Source organism: Dama dama, chromosome 10 (genome assembly GCF_033118175.1).
Source record: "Dama dama isolate Ldn47 chromosome 10, ASM3311817v1, whole genome shotgun sequence".
In the NCBI taxonomy this organism is placed as follows: Eukaryota; Metazoa; Chordata; class Mammalia; order Artiodactyla; family Cervidae; genus Dama; species Dama dama.
The window spans coordinates 35,205,812-35,228,667 of NC_083690.1; the positions used below are offsets into that span (position 1 = coordinate 35,205,812).

At 44.9% G+C, this 22,856-nt stretch overlaps 1 protein-coding gene across 6 annotated transcripts in view; it reads right to left on the minus strand.

Moving 5' to 3' along the window:
* PRKRIP1 (PRKR interacting protein 1) overlaps nt 1-22,411 on the minus strand; it is a 41,895-nt gene extending 19,484 nt beyond the window's left edge. For 3 of the 6 annotated variants that reach the window (XM_061153483.1, XM_061153482.1, XM_061153485.1), the window contains exons 1-5: nt 22,262-22,411; nt 21,566-21,644; nt 20,669-20,769; nt 15,223-15,308; nt 14,414-14,481 (exon numbers count right to left, since the gene is read on the minus strand). In XM_061153483.1, coding sequence (XP_061009466.1) covers nt 14,414-14,481; nt 15,223-15,308; nt 20,669-20,769; nt 21,566-21,644; nt 22,262-22,387 — 460 coding nt within the window. In that variant the 5' untranslated portion in view covers nt 22,388-22,411. Of the gene's footprint in view, nt 1-9,227; nt 9,331-9,375; nt 9,824-11,525; nt 13,080-14,413; nt 14,482-15,222; nt 15,309-20,668; nt 20,770-21,565; nt 21,645-22,261 lie in introns of those variants that run through there. The other 3 variants (XR_009694486.1, XR_009694485.1, XM_061153486.1) reach the window with 3 other exon arrangements.
* Between the last annotated feature and the right edge of the window lie 445 nt (nt 22,412-22,856).

The following is a 22,856-nucleotide window of genomic DNA, read 5'->3' on the forward strand; positions in this document are numbered from 1 at the left end:
GACTTAGAAAACAAACTTACGGTGTGGGGCAGTGTCGGGGAGGGATCAATTACATACACGACTGCACATAAAACAGATAATCAACAAGGACCCACTGTTAGAGCAGAGGGAACTCTACTCAGTACTCTGCGATGACCTGCATGAGGACAAGAACGCCTGCCAGGGCAGGGCACACAGGTCTGAGCCCTGATCGGGAAGGGCCCGCAGGCCACAGAGCAGCTGAGCCCTTTCGCCACAATTACTGAAGCCCGTGCCCCTAGAGCCCCCGCTCCTCAGCAAGAGAAGCCACCGCAATGGGAGTCCTCCTCCCCACAGCTAGAGAAAGCCCACACAGCAACAACGGTCCAGGGCAGCCAAGATAAACAAATAACCTAGACGAGAAAAGAATCTGGAAAAAGATATACGTACAAAGGAACCTCTGCGGTACACCCAACACTAACACTACATTGTAAATATAGTACACTCCAATACAGAGTAAGAAAAATGAGGTGCAAGCAGTAATGAGCATGCTGAGTGGATAAGGAGAATGCGGCCTATTCATACAGCGCAGTGATTCAGCCTGAAAAAGGGAAAAAGTTCTGATGGGGGCTGCAACGGGGAGGAACCCCGAGGACATTATGCTGAGTCAAACGGGAGTCACAGGATGACAAACGCTCAATGATTTCTGTTACAGGAGGTCCTGAGAGCGCCAGATTCGAAGATGGAAAAGCAGACGGGTGGCTGCCACGCGCTGGGAGGAGCAGGGAATGGGGAACTGCTGTTTCAAAGGCACAGTTTCTGTTTTACAGAATGAAAAGTTATGGCAGTAGATGACGGTGATAATGGTTGTTCAACAATCTGAATGTATTTATTACCACTGAACTGTATTGATGGTAAATCTTGTGTTATGTGTATTTCACCAAAATTGTAAAAAAAAAAAAAAGAAGAAGTGGGGCAGGGAGGGGGAGAAAGAAAGAAAAAACATGCTATACGGAGACCAAGTGAAACACTAGAGGTGGACCAGACACACAGCTCTGAGCGCCCTGGACTCCTCGGGCAGTGCTCTCTGAGCCCTGTCCAGGTCGTGGGCACTCAGCCGCCACCCTGAAGGCAAGGTGATCGGGGTCTCCCACGTGTGCCCCCTTCCCCATTTGCCAGCTGGGGAGCTCTGCTCTAGGACCTGCGCTCCCAGGGTGCAACTGCTGATTATTTGTTTTGTTCTGTAACTTAGTCATCACAGGTCAGCCTCAAGCCTGAAAACCACCAACCATATCCTAAGAGGTATGAACAGGCAGGACAAGTGCACAGACTTTCATCTTGAATTCTGATCTTAAAGGGACAGGACAGTCGGAGGTGTCTTTGAGCTCACCAAGTAGACAGCATGAGCAAGGCTCACCCTCCTGAGTTGAAGAAATGTATGGACAAGAAGTTATTGCTGAAATTAAATAGTGGCAGATATGTCCAAGGAATACTGTGGGGATCTGATCCTTTTATGAATCTTGTGATAGGTGAACGTGTGGAGATGGCTACTGGTGGGCAACAGAACAATACTGGATTGGTGGCAACACGAGGAGACATTATCCCGTCACAGTCTTGGAACCAGTACCAACAATGGCTGTTCATCAGAGATTCAACGGTGTCCACATGCCCCCCTCCCCTGCATTTTACTATAAAAATTGGGTTGTGTACATTTTATTACTGAACATTTTTGTTAAACTTCTGTAATTGTTGGAGGAAAAAACCAGTGAAACACTCATTAATCTGGTTGTCTGGGGAATGTGTTGTCTGGATGTCTGAGATGCTGACTGACTGAGGAGAGCTCAAAGCACTGCTTATGACTGACAAGCTCTAAACACAACTGGTTCCTGTGGATAGGAGACAGGCTGTCGGAGCCTAGAAGTGTCACTCTCAGAGAGGAGAAACTTAGGAATCTGATGCACATTCAAGTCGTTTGGCTCTTCAACAAAATTATTTCATTCTCCAATAAAAAGAAACAGGACTCAGAGGAATGGCTGAATCCTAGGTTAGGGGCTGAAAATACGTAAGACAAGTCTGGACTACCTTGTAGCACCAGGAAATAAGTGCTGATGCAAACAAAACCAACCCCCCAAACTCCACCAACGATGGGAGTCTGTGAAAGGGACAGGCACTGTATGAAAGAGCCCCCAGTGGCCAAAGCTGGAACAATCTGAGCAAGAAAATGAAGCAGTATTGGATTAAACTTAGAGTACAAAGTAAGTATCTCAGAGTCCACAGTTACAAAGAAAATGAGGACCAGACAAATCCATGCAGAAGAGTTTCAAATAGCTGATGCAGAGCCTCCGCCCTCGTGGAGGGGCTGCGTAAGCCCCCACCCCTTATGTGTGGGTCGTGCAGGGTGACTTCTTTCCAAAGGGCACAGCGTGGGAAGGGGAAGCAGAGTCGCCGTCCAGCAGAGGACCCTGACAAGCACTGCCTGAGGAGGGCATCAGGGGCAGCGTCAACAGTGACAAGTCATCCTGATAAGCATCCAGCCCTGACGTGAGAATGGAACTTTATCTCTGTGGTCTTCTTGCTCTAGGTAACTCACTCATGAGAAAAACGCCAGACAAATCCCAACTGAAGGACATTCTACGGAACACCTGACCCTCGAAACTCTCAAGGTCATCAAAACAAAGTGGGGAACTGTCAAGAGCGATCAGGAGCCGAAGGCTACATGATGATTAAATGTAATATGACACCCTACATGGGATTCTGGAACAAGAAAAGGCACTAGGTAAAAAGTAAGGAAACCAAGTATGGACTTCAGCTACTACATGTATCAAGACTGGTTCATGAACTGTGACGAATGAACCACATTAACTTAAGATGTTAACAATAGGGGAAACTGGGCATATGGGAATTCTTTGTACTATACCATCCTGGCAGTGTTTCTGTAAATCTAAAATCATTCTAAAACCAAGCTTATTATTATTTTTTTAAAGACACTGCCTACCCTCAGGGAACTGAGATTGCGACTGAATAAACACATTATGTGATTTAGCACATTCCATAACCAAACCCTGTGGGAGCAAAGTGGGAGGCTGGGGTGGGGAGGGGCGGTAGGGAAGGTCTTACAAGGTGCAAGCGGAGCAGAAGCTTTCTGGGCAGACGGGGAGTGGGGAGCACGAGAAAGAAAGAGCACAGTGGCCTGAGCAGGAGCAGAGGTGGGAGAGCAGTGAGAGAAGCTCGTGAGCAGAGCACACGTGGAAGGCAGACAAGGTCAGAGGGCAAGGGCGGGGAGACCGGAAGGGGTGGGCGTGCAGGGCTGCTGGCTAGGTTTGAAACAGTCACCTCGGGGGTCAGCGCAAGGCCAGTGGGGAGACACTGGGATTATCTGCTCGCTCTGTGGGTGCCCATTACTGCCTGGTCCCTCAGGCCCCTCAACTGTAAAATGGGGATTGTCACAGGGCCGCTGTGAGGATTTTGTTAATACCTGCAGAGCACTTAGAACTGGGGCTACATAGTAAATGTTCAATAAATGCTAAGGACTGTTGCAAGTAAGAGTGAAGCCGCTCAGTCCCGTCCGACTCTTTGTGACCCCATGGACTGGGGCCTGCCAGGCTTCTACATCCATGGGGTTTTCCAGGCAAGAATACTGCAGTGGGTTGCCATTTCCTTCTCCAGGGAATCTTCCTAACCCGGGGATTGAACCCGGGTCTCCGGCATTGCAGGCAGACTCCTTACTCTCTGAGCCATCAGAGAAGTATAGGAGAACAAATGACAACCCAGCCTGTTTTAGAGAGAGCTTTGGAGGCTGTTCAGGGTGGGTGGGAAGAGCATGGAGGCTGCTATCACAGTCCTGCCAGATCTGGATCTATATTTTTGTAAGGTTTTTTTTTTTTTAATATGGTAAAATGCACACCACTGCACATCGCTGATGGCTGTAAAAACTGATACTACTTCTTTGGAAAGAAACTGGCAATACATTTCAAGAGCCAAAAACTCTTTTTATATTCTGTGATCTAATAATTGCCACTGCTGGAATTTTACCCAGAAAGGGGGAAGGGAGACAGGTTCATAAATTCACTAAAATATCTTCTAAAGAAGAGAAAAACTGGAATCAGTCTAATGTCTAACAAAGGGAAAATGTTAGGTATATCATGGCATGTCGATTGCTGGATATGATCAGTCACTGAAAAAGTTATGAAGACCAGAAGTGCTTATAATATTCAATAAAAGCAAGCAAATGGGGAACATGTTCATATACTACAATTATTACCTACATACAGACGGTATGCTCACATGGCGAGATTAAAACAAAACGGACAGCGACATCCCTGGTGGTCCAGTGGCTGGGAATCCGCCTTGCGATGCGGGGGACTCGGGTTTCATCCTTCGTTAGGGAACTAAGATCCCACACACCTCAGGGCAACTGAGTGCCAGCAATGCAACTACTGAACCTGTGCGCTGCTGTGAAGGGCCCCGCGCGTGGCAGCTAAGACCCAGTGCCATCAAATAAACAAACACGTAAAAAGGAGAAAACGGACAGAATGAGAGGTGATCTATTAGGATGGTGATACTTGACCTTTTTCCATTACTCTCACACTGCTGTTTACAGACGATTTTAAAATCTAGGTATCTGAGATTTTATTCACAAGACTGTAAGAATACTAGGTAAAATGCCACTGAGTGTAATTGAAGCTGATGTTAACTTTAATAAAAACAAAACAAAAAAACAAAAATCCAAGACAACAGAAGAATGAACAGATTGGGAAAAAAAAATCCTTCCTTGCACTATGGAATTATAAGAGCATGGGAAAATATTTGTGATACAATGTTATATGATAAAAGGACAACTGTAAATATAATTATGTAAATAGGTTTACATGATAAATATTAAAATTTAAATAAACATCATGAGAATGTTAAAGTGATTTTTTTAAGTAAGAATTACAGATAATTTTTTGACTTTTTTCCTTTCCTGTGTATTCTAAACATTTCTAAAATGATCCTGTCTTGCCTTTACTTTCAAAAGACACAAGGGATACACATGGTTTCCCAATATAGAGAGCATGGGTAAGAACTGTGGCACTCAAGCAAACAGTTTGATCCAAAACATAAACTGAGTGTCTTCCCAACACCCGATACCAGCTGAAATAGGAATCGTATTAACTAGGGACACTTTTGTCCCTCTCTGCCATGAGGAAAACACTTGGCAAAGGTCTGGAGACATTTCTTTTTGTCAGTGATGGAGGGGAGGGTGGGTGCTGCTGGCATCTAGCGGGTAGAAGCCAGGATGCTCTTAAACATCCTACAGTGAACAGGATATCGTCCCTCACAACAAAGAGCCATCTGGCCGAGGGTGTCCACACTGCTGAGGCTGATAAACTGCTCCTCCCACCCCAGTTTTCAAATACTCACCACATGTTTGGTGAACATCCATCTCTCATAAGGTTAAAGAAATAGAAAAAAAGGTTTTTTTCCTTTTGCAGAGAAGCCTGTTAACTTTCATTTATAATGTACAGTAGTATTATCTTTATCATGTTGTATATTACATCCCCAGTACTTACTTATCGTGTAACCAGAAGTTCCTTTTGACTACCTTCATCTAATTCCCCTTCCTCCTGACCTCTGCAGCCACAAATCTGATCTCTTTTTCTAGGAGTGTTTTTGAAGTATCAGTATTATATTAGTTCCTGGTATACAACATAGTGATGCACTATTTCTGTATGTTTCAAAATGATCACCACGGTAAGTCCAGTTGTCATCTGACACCACACAAAGATATTAACGTTACTGATGATATTCCCTACACTACACATTTCACAGCTGTGACTCATTTACTTTGTAAGTGAAAGTCTGTACCACTTTATCTCCCTCACCTGCTTCTCCCCCCACCCAGCCTTGGAGAAATCGCCCTTGATGTTCTTGGTAATGCGTCACCTTAAGGTTTCTCTGGTAGGTAAGCCAGCGTCATGATTAACACTGGCATCAGAATATACTGTTCAGACTGTCCAGACTGGCTTAACGCCACCCTGTGGTATCATTCTGACAAGTGTCACTTCACTGAACTGCTGGACCAGCACGGATGACAATCTGGGATATTTCCTCTCCAACAACAGAACAGAACTCCTAGCCAGCTGCCCCTCACCACGGATAGAAGAGCCAAAAAGCTCAGGTGCTTTAGCTCCAGGTCCTTCAAGAACCCAGCGGTGCACTGAAGCCACCTTGTGGCAGAACTGAGTATCACCACATTAAATTTATTTTAGAAACAGAAATCCTAGAAATCTAGAAATCCTTTCCCTTTCACAAAATGAAAAATAAGGAAGGAACTGAGAGGTGCAGGAAAGGCACACAAACCCCCTGTAGGAAGCTATCCCCTTAACACTCTCCTGCTCATTTGGTGAGAAGCATATACAACCACACATTATTACTAATCATTTAAAAAATATGTACAGGTGCTAACTGCACAAGACTGGTGGGGCTCATGTATCCTAACAGTGATTTTCAAGCCTGACAGCTCACCTAGAAACCGAAAAGAAAATTTCATTAAACAGTTACTCCAGGATGTGAGGCATTCTGATGTTTTCTAGTCTGTTTTATGCATGTTTGAAAAAAACAACCACCTGTAACTTCTAAGCTAACTTCATGACCTAGTAAGTAAAGGATCACAACCCTCAGTTTGGAAAAACACTGCACTGCTACAATGCGACGTGGATGAAAACATTTTATCCTTTTGACAGAACTGAAGCTCAGGACCGGGGGAGACCCAGGGCGAGGGCACGGGGCCATTTTAAACAGGGCAGACACCCTGGGTGAAATCTATCATCTCTGAGACTCTTCACAGCCTCAGGTAAGTGAAAGAAAAGGGACTGGAAACTGTGTGGTAACATGAATCTAAGGTGAGAAAGTGGCGAGAAGAGGGGGGTTTAAGAAATCTCAGTCTGGGATACTGCCACCTCTCTCCAATTCTAGATCTGATTACTAAAAAGTTACTCTGATCCTGCAGACCCATCACAGGTTCAATAAATACAAACTCAGAGCAAGCAAAGTAACCTCAGTTTCTTGTTCTGAAAGGGTTCTTGCATTTACAGGGGATGGAACTCCTCTGCCCCGCCCCACCCCACCCCCAAAGATGGTGTATATTCATTATAGCAAGGCATGTGGCAAAGATACCAAGTTGCAGAATTTTAGATCTAGGAAGAGCTTATCATTTTACAAGCTAAAATTAAGGGAGAAAAAAATATCTGCTCCAAGAGATGCTTGAGGTCAAGGTGAGCCAGAAAGAGCGCTAAGCCAAGACCCTATGGACACCATGCTCACTCCATGGCCTCGAGCGACCTCTCAGTTTCCTATGATTCCTCAGTGGGTCAGATTAAAGAAGAGGGAGTCTGGCTGATTCTTGGCTGGAGAATACCACCACCCAGGGTTTCAGTGAACAGGTCCATGCCAGGCTAGATGGAGCTCCCTGGCCCAGTCTGGCTGGCTCAGCATTTTTACCAATGACGGAAAGGAGGTATGTTTATCAAACCTGCCCATCACAACACCAGAAAGACATGGTAACATGCTGAACTCCAGAATCAGAATTCAAAAGGACTGTGGAGACCTGAACCAACAGAACCAGTAACACCAAGCTGAAATGTGCAAGAGCTAAATGTCAAGTCCTGTAACTGGATTCAAAACACCAAATAGGGCTTCCCTGGTGGTCTAGTGGTTAACAGTCCGCCTTCCCATGCAGGGTACACTGGTTAGATCCCTGGTCCAGGAAGACAACACATGCTGCAGAGCAACTAAGCTCACGCTCCACAACTACCGAGCCTGCACACCACCAGGGAAGCCGCCGCAGGAAGCCTGTGCACCGCAGCTGGGGAGCTGGCCCCACCGGCCGCAGCGCAAGAAAGCTCATGCACAGCAACGAAGACCCAGCACAACCAGAAAGAAAAAAAAAAACACCACACCCCCCAAAACAAATGGAGGGTGGGTTCCAGGTAACACAGAGCAAGCACATTCGACTGTTTCTCCACTGAACACTGCTTATAGCACCAGGACAGAATGCATGGACTCGGAAAGATAAGCAAAATGGGAGAAAAGACCAGAATACAAAGTACCACTGGAACAATATTGCATTTCCTGTGGGTTTTTTTTTTCCTTTTTTTCTCTCCAGTATCCTAGCCTGGATTTGGGGCGATCCAATACACAGAAGTGGAGACTGGCATAGACAAGTTCTGAGAGAAGCTTTCGAGTTCTGGTTCAAGGAGTAAGACAGTGGGTTCCCGATGTTCAGAGGGAGGGGAATCTCTCTTGTCTTTTCCCTCTGCCAGTGTCAGGATGGCCACAGTGACTGGTGGCAATGGGGGCTTGCTGCACAAAAGCCTGGAAGGAGGGGAACCTTTGATCAGAGGAGCTGTGGTCCTAGGCAAACTGTTACTTTTCTTCTTTATCCTCCCACCACTCAGCCCTGGATACAAGGGCAACTGTACGGAGCACGTGGCAGAGTAGGTAACTAGAGCCCCGACTTTCTGGCCAGAGATCTGAAAAGGGGAGCTCCAGGAAACCAGGAACTACCGGGGAGGTCATGGAGAGATTAGAAGAGACATCGTAAAGTCTTTATGAACTCCTGGGGTCACCCTGACAGCACATGCATGGATCTGGCCCTAATCATCATGCGGAGCACTTTGAGAACCGAACTCAGCTAAACCCTGACTGGCCACTGGGTGGCACCCACAGGACACATCTGGAGAGCACAGCAAAAGCTTTAAAAACCCTGGTTCCTGGAGCCACAGTCTACAGAAGGCTGATGAGAGGCTGGGTTCTGAACACAACCAGGATGACTGACTGCTGAAACAAACATCAGCAAGATCAGAGTCTCACAACATTCAAAATGTCCAGGATCCACAGAAAATCACTCAGTACATGGAGAATCAGGAAAATCTCAACTTGCACGAGGAAAGACAATCAACAAATGCTAACCCAGATGTTGGAACTACCAACACTTCAAAGTAGCTATTGAAATATTTTTCCAGGAAGTGAGTGTGAAGAATCTTGAAACAAACGGAAAGATAGAAAATTGCAGCAAAGAAAAGAGAAAGTATAAAGAATCGAATGGAAACAAAAACTTTTCTGAAAAACGTAATTCACCGGATTGACTCAGTAGTGGATTAGAAATGACACAGTGAAGAGACAGCTTAGGGTCAGATCAACAGGAATTATCCCATATGAACAAAGCAAAAAAAAAAAAAAAAAAAGGTTGGAAAAAAACCCCAAATTTGACAAAGACACGTGCTTACCAATGATTCATGTAGCTCAGTGAACTCCAAATGCAACTCCAGGATAAACCCAAGGAAATCCACGTGCCAACACATCGTAATCAAGTTCCTAACACCTAAAGATCTTGAAAGCAGCCAGGGAAAAACAATGATAGGAAAACAATCTGAATAACTTTATTTTTAATTAGAAATGGAGGCCAGAGGAAATGAAGCAGCATTTCGAAAGTACTGAAATAAACCACTGCCAACCCAATATTCTTATCCAATGAGAATGTCCCCATAGAAACAAGGATGAAATAAAGATAGACACATATGAAGAACAGCTAAGATAACTCATAGCCAGCGTACCTATTCTCACTGAATGACTTACAGGGAGATCTTCTGACAGACGGGAAAGAAGACAGAAAAAAGACAGACTGATAGAAAGAAGTCTGGAACATGAGGAACAAAGAAAAGGCAACAGAAATGGTAACTATCTGGTCACTATTTAAGACTATTCTCCTCTTGAGTCTGAAATATATTTGATGATTGAAAATAAAAGATAGTAATAAAAATAGCTCTGCTTCATAAAAACAGAACTACCACACAATCCAGCAATTTCACCTCTGGGTATTTATCTGAAAAAAAAAAAAAAAAATGAAAACACTAGTTTAAAATGATACCTGCATCAGAAAATTCAATGTAGCATTATTTACAAAGCCAAGATATGGAAGCAACCTAGGTGTCCACTGACAGATGAATCAATAAAGAAAATGTGTGCATGAGTGTGCGTATATGCACATATACACACAAGCAACCTAGGTGTCCACTGACAGATGAATAAAGATGTGTTCATGTGCACACACATGCACACATACACACGAATATTACTCAGCCATAAAAAAGGAATGGAATCTTGCCATATGCAAGAACATGGAAGAACCTAGAGGGTATTATGCTAAGTGAAATAAGTCAGATGGAAAAAGACAAATACTGCATGTTTTCACTTATATGTGGGATCTAAAAATCTGCTTAAACCAGAAACAGACTCCACTGATACAGAGAAAAAAACTAGTGGATGCCAGAGGGGAGGAGGATGGAGGAAAAGGCAAAACAGGTGAAGGGATACAAAGAGGTACAAACGACCAGTTACATAATAAATAAGTCACAGGGATGTAATGCATGGCATAGGAAATATAACCAAAGATATTATAATAACTGTATGGTACATAATCTATGATAATATCAAGTCACTATGTTGTACACCTGAAACTGAAATAATATTGTAAGTCAACTATACGTCAACTTAAAAAAAAAGTAATGTTATCTGAAGGGGTTTTCAGTGTATGGAGATATAATACCTAAGACAACTGTAACAAAAGGATTAAAGAAATCTATATGATGAAAAATATCTACATTCTACTTAAAGTGGTGAAATGCTGATTCTAAGTAGATTGTGAAAGCAGAATGAATAGGGTAAGCTCTAAAGGAAATACTAAAAGGCTGCAAAAAGGGAAATAGTTAAAAACACAATAGATAGAATAATGTTCAAATAAATCCAAAAGACGACAGGAAAGGAGAAACAGAAACAAACAAACAAAAGAAGAGAATTAAGACAAAGTGGCAGCCCTAAAATCCAAACATTATCAAAAAATAGACTGTCAGAATGGATTAAAAACATGACCCACATATCTGATATCTACAGGAAACATATTTCAAATACAGGTAGGTTAAAATTTAAAGAGATGGTAGCACTTTCAGAAGGGACCTCTTAAAATCTGCTCCTCCATAAAAGTAGCAGTATTGTTGAGAACACTGACAACAATCATCAGAATCAACTTTTTCAGAACTCTAGAAATGTTCCCTGGATGGTTTGACAAAAAGTGGTTGAATTTTGCTAAGAACAGCAAGCTTTGTGGTTGTTTTAACTTGTCCTGTTTCCTACTCCTCCTCTCCAGATCCAAAGAAGCTGCTCAATCAACAGCCTCCTAATTGCAGTAGCTGTGAAAAGCCACGAGTATCCCCTGGTGGGAGTTCCTCCAAAGTCACCCACTCAGAGCACTGTCCCTATTTGACCCGTCTGGCAGCTCCCTGGAAACTTCCACTCCCAAGGCTTGTCTTTATTCAACCCGACTCGAGAACAGACTTTCCCCAAGGTATCTGTCAGAAACCATCAGTGGCAACTGTTTAACATCATAGCTGCCTGAGGCAGTGGTAACAGTTGAAACAAACAAGAAACTGACCGAAAGTATAAGAGGACAAGCTGGTAATCTAGAAGGCTGTATGCATGTGCACCGCTGTGCACAGTCTAAGACAGACAAGCGATGGCCGTAATCTCACCTCTGGTTAAGCTTGAGGCTCTGTGCACGGAGGTGACGGCTAAGGCAAAGCTGTTAACTGCCTGCCAGAATGCTGAAGACATGCTCCACCACACACAGAAAAGGCCCTTGGCAAGAATCAGGAGACTTACTGGTTCAAAGCATTTCAGGAAATCTCTAATCTTCAGCTGACCACTAAGCTAACCAAGCAAAGACTTCAGCTTCCACACACAACAAAGAACATAAGCTTCAGAGAGTTAGCTCAGGGAACTCACTGAACACATAAATAGCAGTAAACACAAGAAGCAGCAAAAACAAGCTCCAGGGAGGGAAGGTCAGATTACCAGAGCCAAGGAGATTCTTTCTATTTCTCAATATACTGGGGTCCAAGCCATAGTACCTTCTTCAACAGAACACGAGACTGGCACCTGTGCCCAACCCTCCTGGCCCTGGAGCAAGTACACCCATATTCCTGTGTGTAGGGGCTGGGGGAAGGACAGGGGACATGATGAGGCGGCTCACTTGAGGGAAGAGGTCCGAGCCATCACATTTTGGCACTCTAAAAATAATTTCTTCTCAGAAATGGTGGGCAACAGGCTAAAATCATGTCCTATATAGTGTCACATGGTGGTGATTTAGTTACCAACTTGTGTCTGACTCTGTGACCCCCATGGACTGTACCCCACCAGGCTACTCTGTCCATGGGATTTTTCAGGCAAGAATATTGGAGTGGGTTGCCATTTTCTTCTCCAGGGGATTTTCCCCACCTAGGGATTGAACCTGGGTCTCCTGCATTGCAGGCAGATCCTTAATGAACTGAGCCACCAGGGAAGCCCATTATAGTACATTTACAACTCAGGTCATAGAAGGGGCTGATGATGTTTCAGTATGCCAACGCAGGTCTGATTTTATCTTAAGAACAAAAATCACAACTGTCCAATCAGGAAACACGTCTAGTCAATTATGGTATAGCCACCAATTCAGTAATGTGGTGATCAGTTGTCATTTTTTGGGTCTCTTAGCCTCCTTGATCCTTCCCATCTGGGACCTCTCTCTGATTCTCAGCCCAGGGGCTCCCAAAGGAGTGACTGGCATCACTGGCCTTGTGATGGGTTCAGAAGTAGGCAGGACTGTGGAATGCTGACATATTCAGTTCAGTTCAGTCGCTCAGTCGTGTCCGACTCTTTGCGACCCCATGAATCACAGCACGCCAGGCCTCCCTGTCCATCACCAACTCCCGGAGTTTACTCAAACTCATTGTCCATCAAGTCGGTGATGCCATCCAGCCATCTCATCCTCTGTCATCCCCTTCTCCTTCTGCCCCCAACCCCTCCCAGCATCAGGGTCTTTTCCAATGAGTCAACTCTTCGCATGAGGTGGCCAAAGTACTGGCGTTTCAGCTTCAGCATCAGTCCTTCCAAGGAACACCCAGGACTCATCTCCTTTAGGATGGACTGGTTGGATCTCCTTGCAGTCCAAGGGACTCTCGAGAGTCTTCTCCAACACCACAGTTCAAAAGCATCAATTCTTTGGCGCTCAGCTTTCTTCACAGTCCAACTCTCACATCCATAAATGACTATTGGAAAAACCAGAGCCTTGACTAGACGGACCTCTGTTGGCAAAGTAATGTCTCTGCTTTTTAATATGCTATCTAGGTTGGTCATAACTTTCCTTCCAAGGAGTAAGCATCTTTTAATTTCAAGGCTGCAGTCACCATCTGCAGTGATTTTGGAGCCCCAAAAATAAAGCCTGACACTGTTTCCACTGTTACCCCATCTATTTGCCATGAAGTGATGGGACCAGATGCTATGATCTTAGTTTTTTGAATGTTGAGCTTTAAGCCAACTTTTCCACTCCCCTCTTTCACTTTCATCAAGAGGCTTTTTAGTTCCTCTTCACTTCCTGCCATAAGGGTGGGGTCATCTGCATATCTGAGGTTATTGATATTTCTCCCGGCAATCTTGATTCCAGCTTGTGCTTCTTCTAGCCCAGTGTGCTGACACATTACTCGCCCCCTATTACTCCTTGTAACAAAACCTCAATTCTGTCTAGAGTGGCAATGTACCATCCATCCAGTGATGGTGATGATAGGTTACAGATAGTTGTGACACTTGTTTTCTATTCATCTAGCCTGATGACATTAAGTGACCTGGTACTGACCAATGAGATGTAAAGTAATACCTGATGGCACTTCTGGGGGATCGTATGCTCTCCAGTTAAAAAACAAAACCAGACAAGTGCCACTTCTTTTTAAGTATGATGCCAGGAACTGCAGCAGCCACCTCATGCCCCCAGGATCAAGGTCAAAAGAACTGCAGGGATGCTGAGCTTGATAGTACTGACCGGCTCAACCACACTACTACCAGATTTCTTGCTACATGAGAGAAAATAACTCTTTGCTTAACTACCGCTAGTTGAGTTTTCTATTTCTTGTAGCCAAAAGCATTCTTAACTGACTTGCCAAATGACTCAATAAGAGCCAAAGAGACACAAAAACGCTTTTGCTGGAGACACTCCCTCAGTCTTTCCTACTGGACAAGAATGAGCCAGGGTGCAGCCTGGAGCAGCCGTAGGGACCTTGGAACCATCAGGAGGAAATGAGTCCCCTTGACGACAGGGAGCCAGGGGACAGAGAGACAGTAAATGCCAATAATAGCAGTGCTCCTTTACAAGGCAGGCCTGAAAGGAGGTCTGTCCTGGACTAAACATGAGCCAGTATCTTTTCTTTTTTGCTTAACCAGCTTGTTTTTCTGACTCTTGAAAATTAAATGAGTCAAAACTAACAGAAATAAGCCCTCATTTCTTCAGAGGCCAGCCAACCAGCTCCAGACTCTAAACCTCATTCTTGACAGGTCAACCACTGTGATCAACACTGAGAAAGGTCAGAAAAGGAAAGTAGGCATCACTCACCTTCATTTTGCTTCTTCTGTTCAAGTTTCATCTTCTTTGCCAGTAATTTCTTCTCTTTTAACTTCTGGCTACAAATGTAAAATAAATACATTAATTCTTTAACTACCCATTTTATATCTTAGAAAATAAACATCTACTTATAGAACCTTCAGCGATTTAGACACTACACAAATGCTACAATAAAATGAAAGAAGTACTTCCTCATGACTCTGCTAAACATCATCAACGTTATCAACCTGTGTCCTTCATGAATCAAGATCAAATTCTTTGGAGTCCTGAGGTGATTAAAGCAATCCAGAGATATTGATACCAGCGATACTTTTTCATTCCAAGATATTCAGGGACGACTTTTAGAATCCTGCTCACCTCTCTAAAAGTTGAGGGAGCATTTACTAAAACACACACACACACACACACGCAGCCTGCATGAGGTCACTTAGGGAGGTTACAGGCCCTCCTTTCAGGGAGAGGCTAACTGCAAAGTTTGCTCATAGCAACTTACTAAACCTTTCATTAAAACACAGACATAGAGGAGACACAGAAATCCATGCCATCACCGAAGTGCTGACCCCCAAGCCTTGGAAAATCTGTAGTAAGCTGGGGGTGGGGGGTAGTAAGTGAACGGATCTCTCCCCAGGAAGAAAAGTCATTTCTCTACTGGGGTGCTCCACTGTAGGTTTTAACACCCAAGACCTCAACAGGCCATACAGGTGAACTTTTGACCACAAGAAGGATTTGTTCACCAGCCATCTATTTTTACATTTCCTGCCCTAAGTCTCACTAGCTATGGGATGCCACAAAGTTCTCACCGCTTTTTCCGACGCTTTGCAGTCTGCTCCTCTGCAGCAATTTTATTCCTTTCCAGTCTCTTCTGAAACTCTGCATCCAATTTTTGCTGCAAAAAACCACATCACTTAGACAAACACTGACGTGGCATGAAAACTCTACAAGTCACACCACCGGGGGTGCTATAGGCACGGCCAAATCTCTGGGGCCACTTTAAGAAGTTGCCCAACAGGTGGGGCAGGAAATCAACATACAGGACTCTGATGTTGAAGCGAATCAATTCATTAAGATACCATTCTGCTGCTGCTGCTGCTAAGTCACTTTAGTTGTGTCCAACTCTGTGCGACCCCATAGACGGCAGCCCATCGGGCTCCCCCATCCCTGGGGGTCTCCAGGCAAGAACACTGGAGTGGGTTGCCATTTCCTTCTCCCATGCATGAAAGTGAAAAGTGAAAGTGAAGTCGCTCATTCGTGTCCGACTCTTAGCGACCCCGTGGACCGCAGCCCACCAGGCAAGAGTACTGGAGTGGGGTGCCATTGCCTTCTCCGAAGATACCATTCATGCCCAAGTAAACCTAAGAGACAGAAAGTAGGAGAGAACGCACTGTATATCTTGAAGGCAGCAGCAGCAGTACTGACTCTTTCTCACTAGAGCCTTGGAAAATGTTACGTTGTGGTTTAAAATAAATATTGTCTACTTTTTTGACACATAGCTCCTAAAACTCTTATAAATTTCCTATTTAAGAGCCACAGGGGGATCTTTTACTATAATATTTAATTTTGTTGCCAATTTCTTCCCTAACTCCAGATACAAAGCTCCAGAAATAAAGATGAAATGGGTATCTTTTGTTCTTTATAACCAGCCCCTTTCAACTACAGGAGTGTATGAGTGACTCTAGGAAAGCCCCTAAGAACAGGGCTGGTTGCCACGGGAACTTTCTGCCCCGCCTCCTTGACCTTCAGGGAGCAGAGAGGGGCTGAAGCTTGAACTAACCACCAATGGCCAAACGATTCACCCATGTCCACAGAGTGAGGCCTCCAATCCCAGAGGGTGTGTGTGGATAGTTCCTGGGCTGGTGAACGAATGGAGGTACAGGGCTTCCGTTCCTTCTCCCTGCACCTTCTTCCATCCGGCTCTCCCTGAGCTCCAGCCTTTCAGAATACACCAGAAACTAGTAAGTGAGACGCCTTCCTGAGTTCTGTCAGCCTCTCTAAGCAAGTGAATGGAGCCCCGAGGAGGGGGTCACAGAAGCCTCTGATTCACAGCCAGAGGGTCAGAAGCACAGCTGACAATGGTGGCATGTAGTATGCCTTTGAAGCTGGGCAGGGAGACAGTCTTGTGGGGCTGAGTCCTTAACTTTTGAGATCTGAAGCTATTTCCACATAGGTAGTGTGCGAATTGAGTTAAATTGTAGGACACTTGCCTGGTGCCACAGAACTGCTTGGTGTGGGGAAAATTCCCATAGATTTGTTGACTGTGTCAGAAAAGTACTAGGAGTACTCAGAGTAAGAAGACACAGACGGGTGTGCTTTTTCTTCAGAGACAGTGACCAGAGTTCATCAGGCAGAGTGGCCAGAGGGCTGGGACCATGGAACTTTCAAGTCCCGACTAGCTAGTTACTAACAGACAGATTCTAAGGCAGCATATCATGTACTGCCATTACCTAAACATACATACATGTGGTACATATGTATATGTCAATACATACATATATCCATATATCCACCCCTTGTATTATTTCTTCCTAGCAGCTGTACCTGTTTCTAAGCCTCAGTTTCCACATTTATAAAATGGGGGAATAGTAATTCTTCCTTTTCCAAGCCTTTAGGAAGAACAATGAACTGCAATAAACCTACAGGAAAAACTATAAAGACATCTTCAGATAAAAGAGTGTCACCTCTACCTCTGGTAGTTACAGTCACAAAGGTCGGGCAGGGGGGTGGGGTAGGGGCACAAAAAGGGAGCCAGCAGAGGAAGAAGCGGCTTCATCACCTCTGCTGGTCTGCACTGCCAGGGCTGGGTGGTTCTGCTGAGACTGACGCAGAAACTCTCTTTGAGAGCAGAATTCTGAAATAAAAAAGAAGTGCCTCCTTCCAAGAAAGGAATCAGCATCTTTTTTTTGGTCCGTGCTGTGCAGCTTGTGTGATTTAGTTCCCCAACCAGGATTGAACCCGTGCCCTTGGCAGTGAAAGCTCAAGTCTTAACCACTGAGCTACCAGGGAATTCCCAGGACTTAACATCAATTAGAGTTCAACTAGAAAGCAACGCCTTCAAGCCAAAAGCGCTTGGTCTGTTGAGAAGCTGAGCTGTGAATGTCTGAAGCAGCTGCACTTTCCAAGGGAAAGTCCCCGCTGGCTGCTGGCCCTGGTGAGGGCTCCAGGAGGAGTCGGATGTGCTCTGTCCGTGGTGGGGACACTCTTATCAGTCACTGTGGAAGGTTAAGGATTCTCTTGCATCTCTCTTTCCTTCTAATCTCAGAGCCTGTCCTTCACCATATGAAAATAAAATGTTTGCAACTATGTGGATTCAAGGTTTGTGAAATATTTTTCTGTATTTTCTCTGGGTTGTCCATCAATACCCACAAACGTCAACTAAGTGAGCACTAGACACAGCCATGCTCTATGTCCCGCTTTACACAGTGCTTGGCGTCAAGATACCAAGATGGGGCAAGGACACACAGAGGGACTGTACAAAAAAGACCTTCACGACCCAGATAACCATGACGGTGAGACCACTCACCTAGGGCCAGACATCCTGGACTGCAAACTCAAGTGGGCCTTAGGAAGCATCACTATAACAAAGCTAGTGGAGGTGATGGAATTCCACTTGAGCTATTTCAAATCCTAAAAGATGATGCTATGAAAGTGTTGCACTCAATATGCCAGCAAATTTGGAAAACTCAGCAGTGGTCACAGGACTGGAAAAGGTCAGTTTTCATTCCAATCCCAAAGAATGCTCTAACTACTGCACAATTGCACTCATCTCACATGCTAGTAATGCTCAAAATTCTCCAAGCCAGGCTTCAGCAATACATGAACCGTGAACTTCCAGATGTTCAACCTGGATTTAGAAAAGGCAAAGGAACCAGAGATCGAACTGCCAACATCTGCTGGATCATCGAAAAAGCAAGAGAGTTCCAGAAAAACATCTATTTCTGCTTTATTGACTATGCCAAAGCCTCTGACTGTGTGGATCACAATAAACTGTGGAAAATTCTGAATGAGATCAGAATACCAGATCACCTAACCTGCCTCCTGAGAAATCTGTATGCAGGTCAGGAAGCAACACTTAGAACTGGACATGGAACAACAGACTGGTTCCAAATAGGAAAGGAGTACGTCAAGGCTGTATATTGTCACCCTGCTTATTTAACTTATATGCTGAGTACATCATGAGAAACGCTGGGCTGGAAGAAGCACAAGCTGGAATCAAGATTGCCGGGAGAAATATCAATAACCTCAGATATGCAGATGACACCACCCTTATGGCAGAAAGTGAAGAACTACTAAAGAGCCTCTTGATGAAAGTGAAACAGAGTGAAAAAGTTGGCTTAAAGCTCAACATTCAGAAAACTAAGATCATGGCATCTGGTCCCATCACTTCATGGCAAATAGATGGGGAAACAGTGGTTGACTGTTTTTCCTTGGGCTCCAAAATCACTACAGATGATAACTGCAGCCATGAAATTAGAAGACGCTTACTCCTTGGAAGGAAAGTTATGACCAACCTAGACAGCATATTAAAAAGCAGAGACATTACTTTGCCAACAAAGGTCCGTCTAGTCAAGGCTATGGCTTTTCCAGCAGTCACGTTTGGATATGAGAGGTGGACTGTAAAGAAAGCTGAGCGCCGAAGAATTGATGCTTTTGAACTGTGGTGTTGGAGAAGACTCTTGAGGGTCCCTTGGACTGCAAGGAGATCCAACCAGTCCATCCTAAAGGAAATCAGTCCTGAATATTCATTGAAAGGACTGATGCTGAAACTCCAACACTTTGGCCACCTGATGCGAAGAACTGACTCACTAGAAAAGACCCTGACGCTGGGAAAGATTGAAGGCGGGAGGAGAAGGGGCTGACAGAGGATGAAATGGTTGGATGGCATCACTGACTCGATGGACATGAGTTTGAGAAGGCTCCAGGAGTTGATGATGGACATGGAAGCCTGGCGTGGTGTAGTCCTTGGGGTCGCAAAGAGTCAGACATGACTGAGCAACTGAACTGAACTGAACTAAGCGTCTATACACAGAGTTTTGCTACTCCTGACGGTGCAAAGCCATCAGTGACCTGGCACAGCTGAAGCTAATTACTGGAGATGAGAAGACGCTGGAGAACCACCAACAGCTGGGGGCCGAGTTAAGGGCTGGAGGACACACAAATACCAGGCGAAAACCACCACAGCAATTATCCCATTCTGCTCGAAAATCATAAAGGTACCTCTTCAAACTCAATTCTGGCCAGGCCAATAAATATGTCAAGGATCACTACAATCAAAATACTTAAAAAAAAAAATCTTTGAACAAATGTAGTGAGACATATGTGAAATCTCCATAGATGATCACTGAGAGATACAAAAAGGTACAAGCCAAAGAAGACAAAGTTTCTAGAGGAGATGACTAAACACTCTGACATCCATTCTTATTCAAGTTAAGTTACAGACTCAATCTAAATCTAGTAAAAAAAAATCAAGCAACATGTTTGGTGTGGATAAAAGAACTTCAAAACCCAATTCCAAAAACAAAACAAGTGAAATGTCCAAGAGAATATTTCTTAAGAGCAATAGGAGAGAGGTTTCTGGTCTTTCCCATCAAGCAATGGAAAATTTAAGAGTTCTTACAGTACGATTTCTAAAGCAATTCTCAATTCTTAACTTAAAAATTTTATTTATTTTTGCCATGCCCCTCCCTGGAGGCTTTCAGGATTCTCAGTTCTGAGATCAGGGATTGAACCCAGGCCACAGCAGTGAAAGTGCTGAATCCTAACCACTAGACCACCAGAACTCACAGATATTCTCAATTCTTAATCAATTATTATGTGTCATGAAGAAATGCCAGCCTCAAAGATAGAGAACTCAGAGAGGCAAAAACACTTGAAAGCACAGTACTCCTTGCACTAGACACACAGCTAACTGGAATTACAGGCCTTCAGCCAAAAAGAGAGAAAATTATAGAGAAATAATAACTCCAGTGATGTGAGATCCTGCCTCCTATTCCATGGCAAATGGCCTGGTGGGGAGAGGGGACCCTCTCTACCACCTGGCAGACGCCCTCCCTTCATTCCCTTCCTAGTGTGAGCGCCCTGCTGTGCTGGGTCTGACCTAGAAGTAACCTGGACTCTACCTGATATCTGTTTCTCGTGCTGACTTCAGAAGGCAGCCCTCACTCAAGCCACAACCAGGTGTATCTACTCTTCTTCAATTGTTTATTTTCCTCAGGTTTAAGTGCACATCGCCTCAACCCCTGGCTCACTAACCTTCTCAGCCATGGCATCCATGTAGTCCTGTCGCTGGTACTCTCTCCGGCGTAGATGCCTGTACACGTGGAATTCTCCACTGCCGGCCCCAGCGCTTGAACCTAGAGCCAGGACAGTCCAGAGCTCTTGATGAGATCCAGTTACTAACTCAGGCTACCCTTAATCAAAGCGGACCAAAGACAAATACCAGAACTGATGGAAGGGATCAAGCTTGCCCTGTTTCCCACTGTATTCCAGAACCTAGCACACTGGCTGGCATGTTGTAGATATCATTAAATACTTGTTGCATGAATGTTGAATGTGAAGTCCCCAAAAATTTCATTCTCAAACAGCATTAAGAGAACAAGCAGATTCAGGTTCAGAAACCTAAATGAGAGTCTGTGACCTTTCCCCTCCCCAAGCAGAGGATTTCACACACGATATGCTAGGATTCTATTGAGTTGAAAAGATGTCATGATCTAAAAAAAAAGTAAGTTTCAAATAGTATGTGTAGAACAACAGTATTTTTGTAAGAACATTTTTTCTTAAGCATGAGTGGTTTTGACTATAAAGAGGTTTCCAAGGCTTTATCAAAATGTTACAGGTAGAACCACGGAACTACAGGTGGTTCTAATATTTTTACACCTGTTGTTTACTCTTCTTTAGAACTGTATTAATTTACTAATCCAACAAAATAAAAACTATTCCACTTTGAAAAAAAAAAGATATCATTAAAAAACAAAGAAGATTCTCTAATGCCAAACCATAACCAATAATATCCCTTCATTGTAAGAGTAAAATATTAGATCAATGAACTCCCCCCCCCCACCACGGGGATATAATTAACAAAAACTAGAGGTTTTATACTTATACTTTAAAAACTGTACACACACACACACACACACACAAAGACATTACCCATTACATCTCGGACAAATTCTGGGGGAGGTCGAGGTGCCCATTCACTCATTTTTTCTGGAATTGGAACTGCTTTGTCCTGCAACATTTAAACATGAAAGCGTTTGTTAGTTATAAACCGGCTGACGAAGTGACATCTTTTACAACCAAAATCCTTTAACTGAACTAGTGAAGTAAGGCTGCTTTGTTTCTTGGACCCAAAGCTGAGTTTATTTTCTCCCTTCTGGCTTTACTTCATTCTGTATATTCTGGGTCCTGTAACAGCCCACAGCCTTGTTAGGGCTAAACTCAACTTTCCAGGGCAGAACTCAGAACGTCAGTCATTATTTATCGCTGGAGACCTCCAACCCCCAGGTTTCTTGGCCCAACGCCTAACAGTTAATGCTTCTAGAGTAAATTCTTGTGCTAACCCAAAGACTCCATCTTTCTAGTCTAAGGCTTCCGTTCACACGAAGTTAAAGGGTCTTCAAGCACGGGAAGCCAGTCCGCAGCGCGCTTCTCCACGCTTGGCTCTAACAGAAGGGCAGCAGAAATCTGTCTCCGGCTCGCCTATTCCTTCCCAAAGTCTGACCCTGGGCTTTGGCTCCTGAGTTCCCGCGTTCAGAGACTGGGGAAGAGGGCCCGCGAGCGCCCAGAGACGCCGGAAGGGAAAGGGGTTGGGACTCGGGACGGCCGTCAGCCCGCGCCTCGTCTCACCGGGTTCTTCATGAGCCGTTCCAGCTTGAGCTTCTGCTCCTCCGCAGCATTCTTGGGGATGATGAGCGCCTGTGGCTCTTTCTTGGGCCTCGGCGGTCGCACGGAGGAGGCCGCCGAGCTCGCCATGACAGCAGCCGTCCCTGGCGGGCGGCGGCGCGCGCATGTGACGACAGAGTCGCGCGCCAGTGACGCAAGCGCAGTGTCCTACGTGGGCGCGGCCGGAGCGGTTGCCCGCCGGAAGCAGGCTGCTGAATATTCATGAGCTCGAGGCCCGGGTGGGTTATTTTGATTAAAGCTGCTAGATTTCTTTTTCCCGTTTCTGAGCAGATCTGTGCAGCGAACGCCCACGTCCTTGGGGAGAGGTGGCCGGCCCTGTGTGCCCGAGGGTCTGGCCCCCGCCGACCTCCGCAGTCCCGGGGCGAGTTGTGGCTTCGCCCGCCACCCTGCTAACGCTCTCAGCACCCCCACCCCCGTCCCCGCCCCCGCCCCCGGGCCTTTGTTCCTTGGGTCTGGTCCACTCCTGCCGCTTCTGACGACCTGTTTAAGACAGCACAGACGTCAATGTGGGCTCCCGGAGGACTGGGGCTGTATCTCT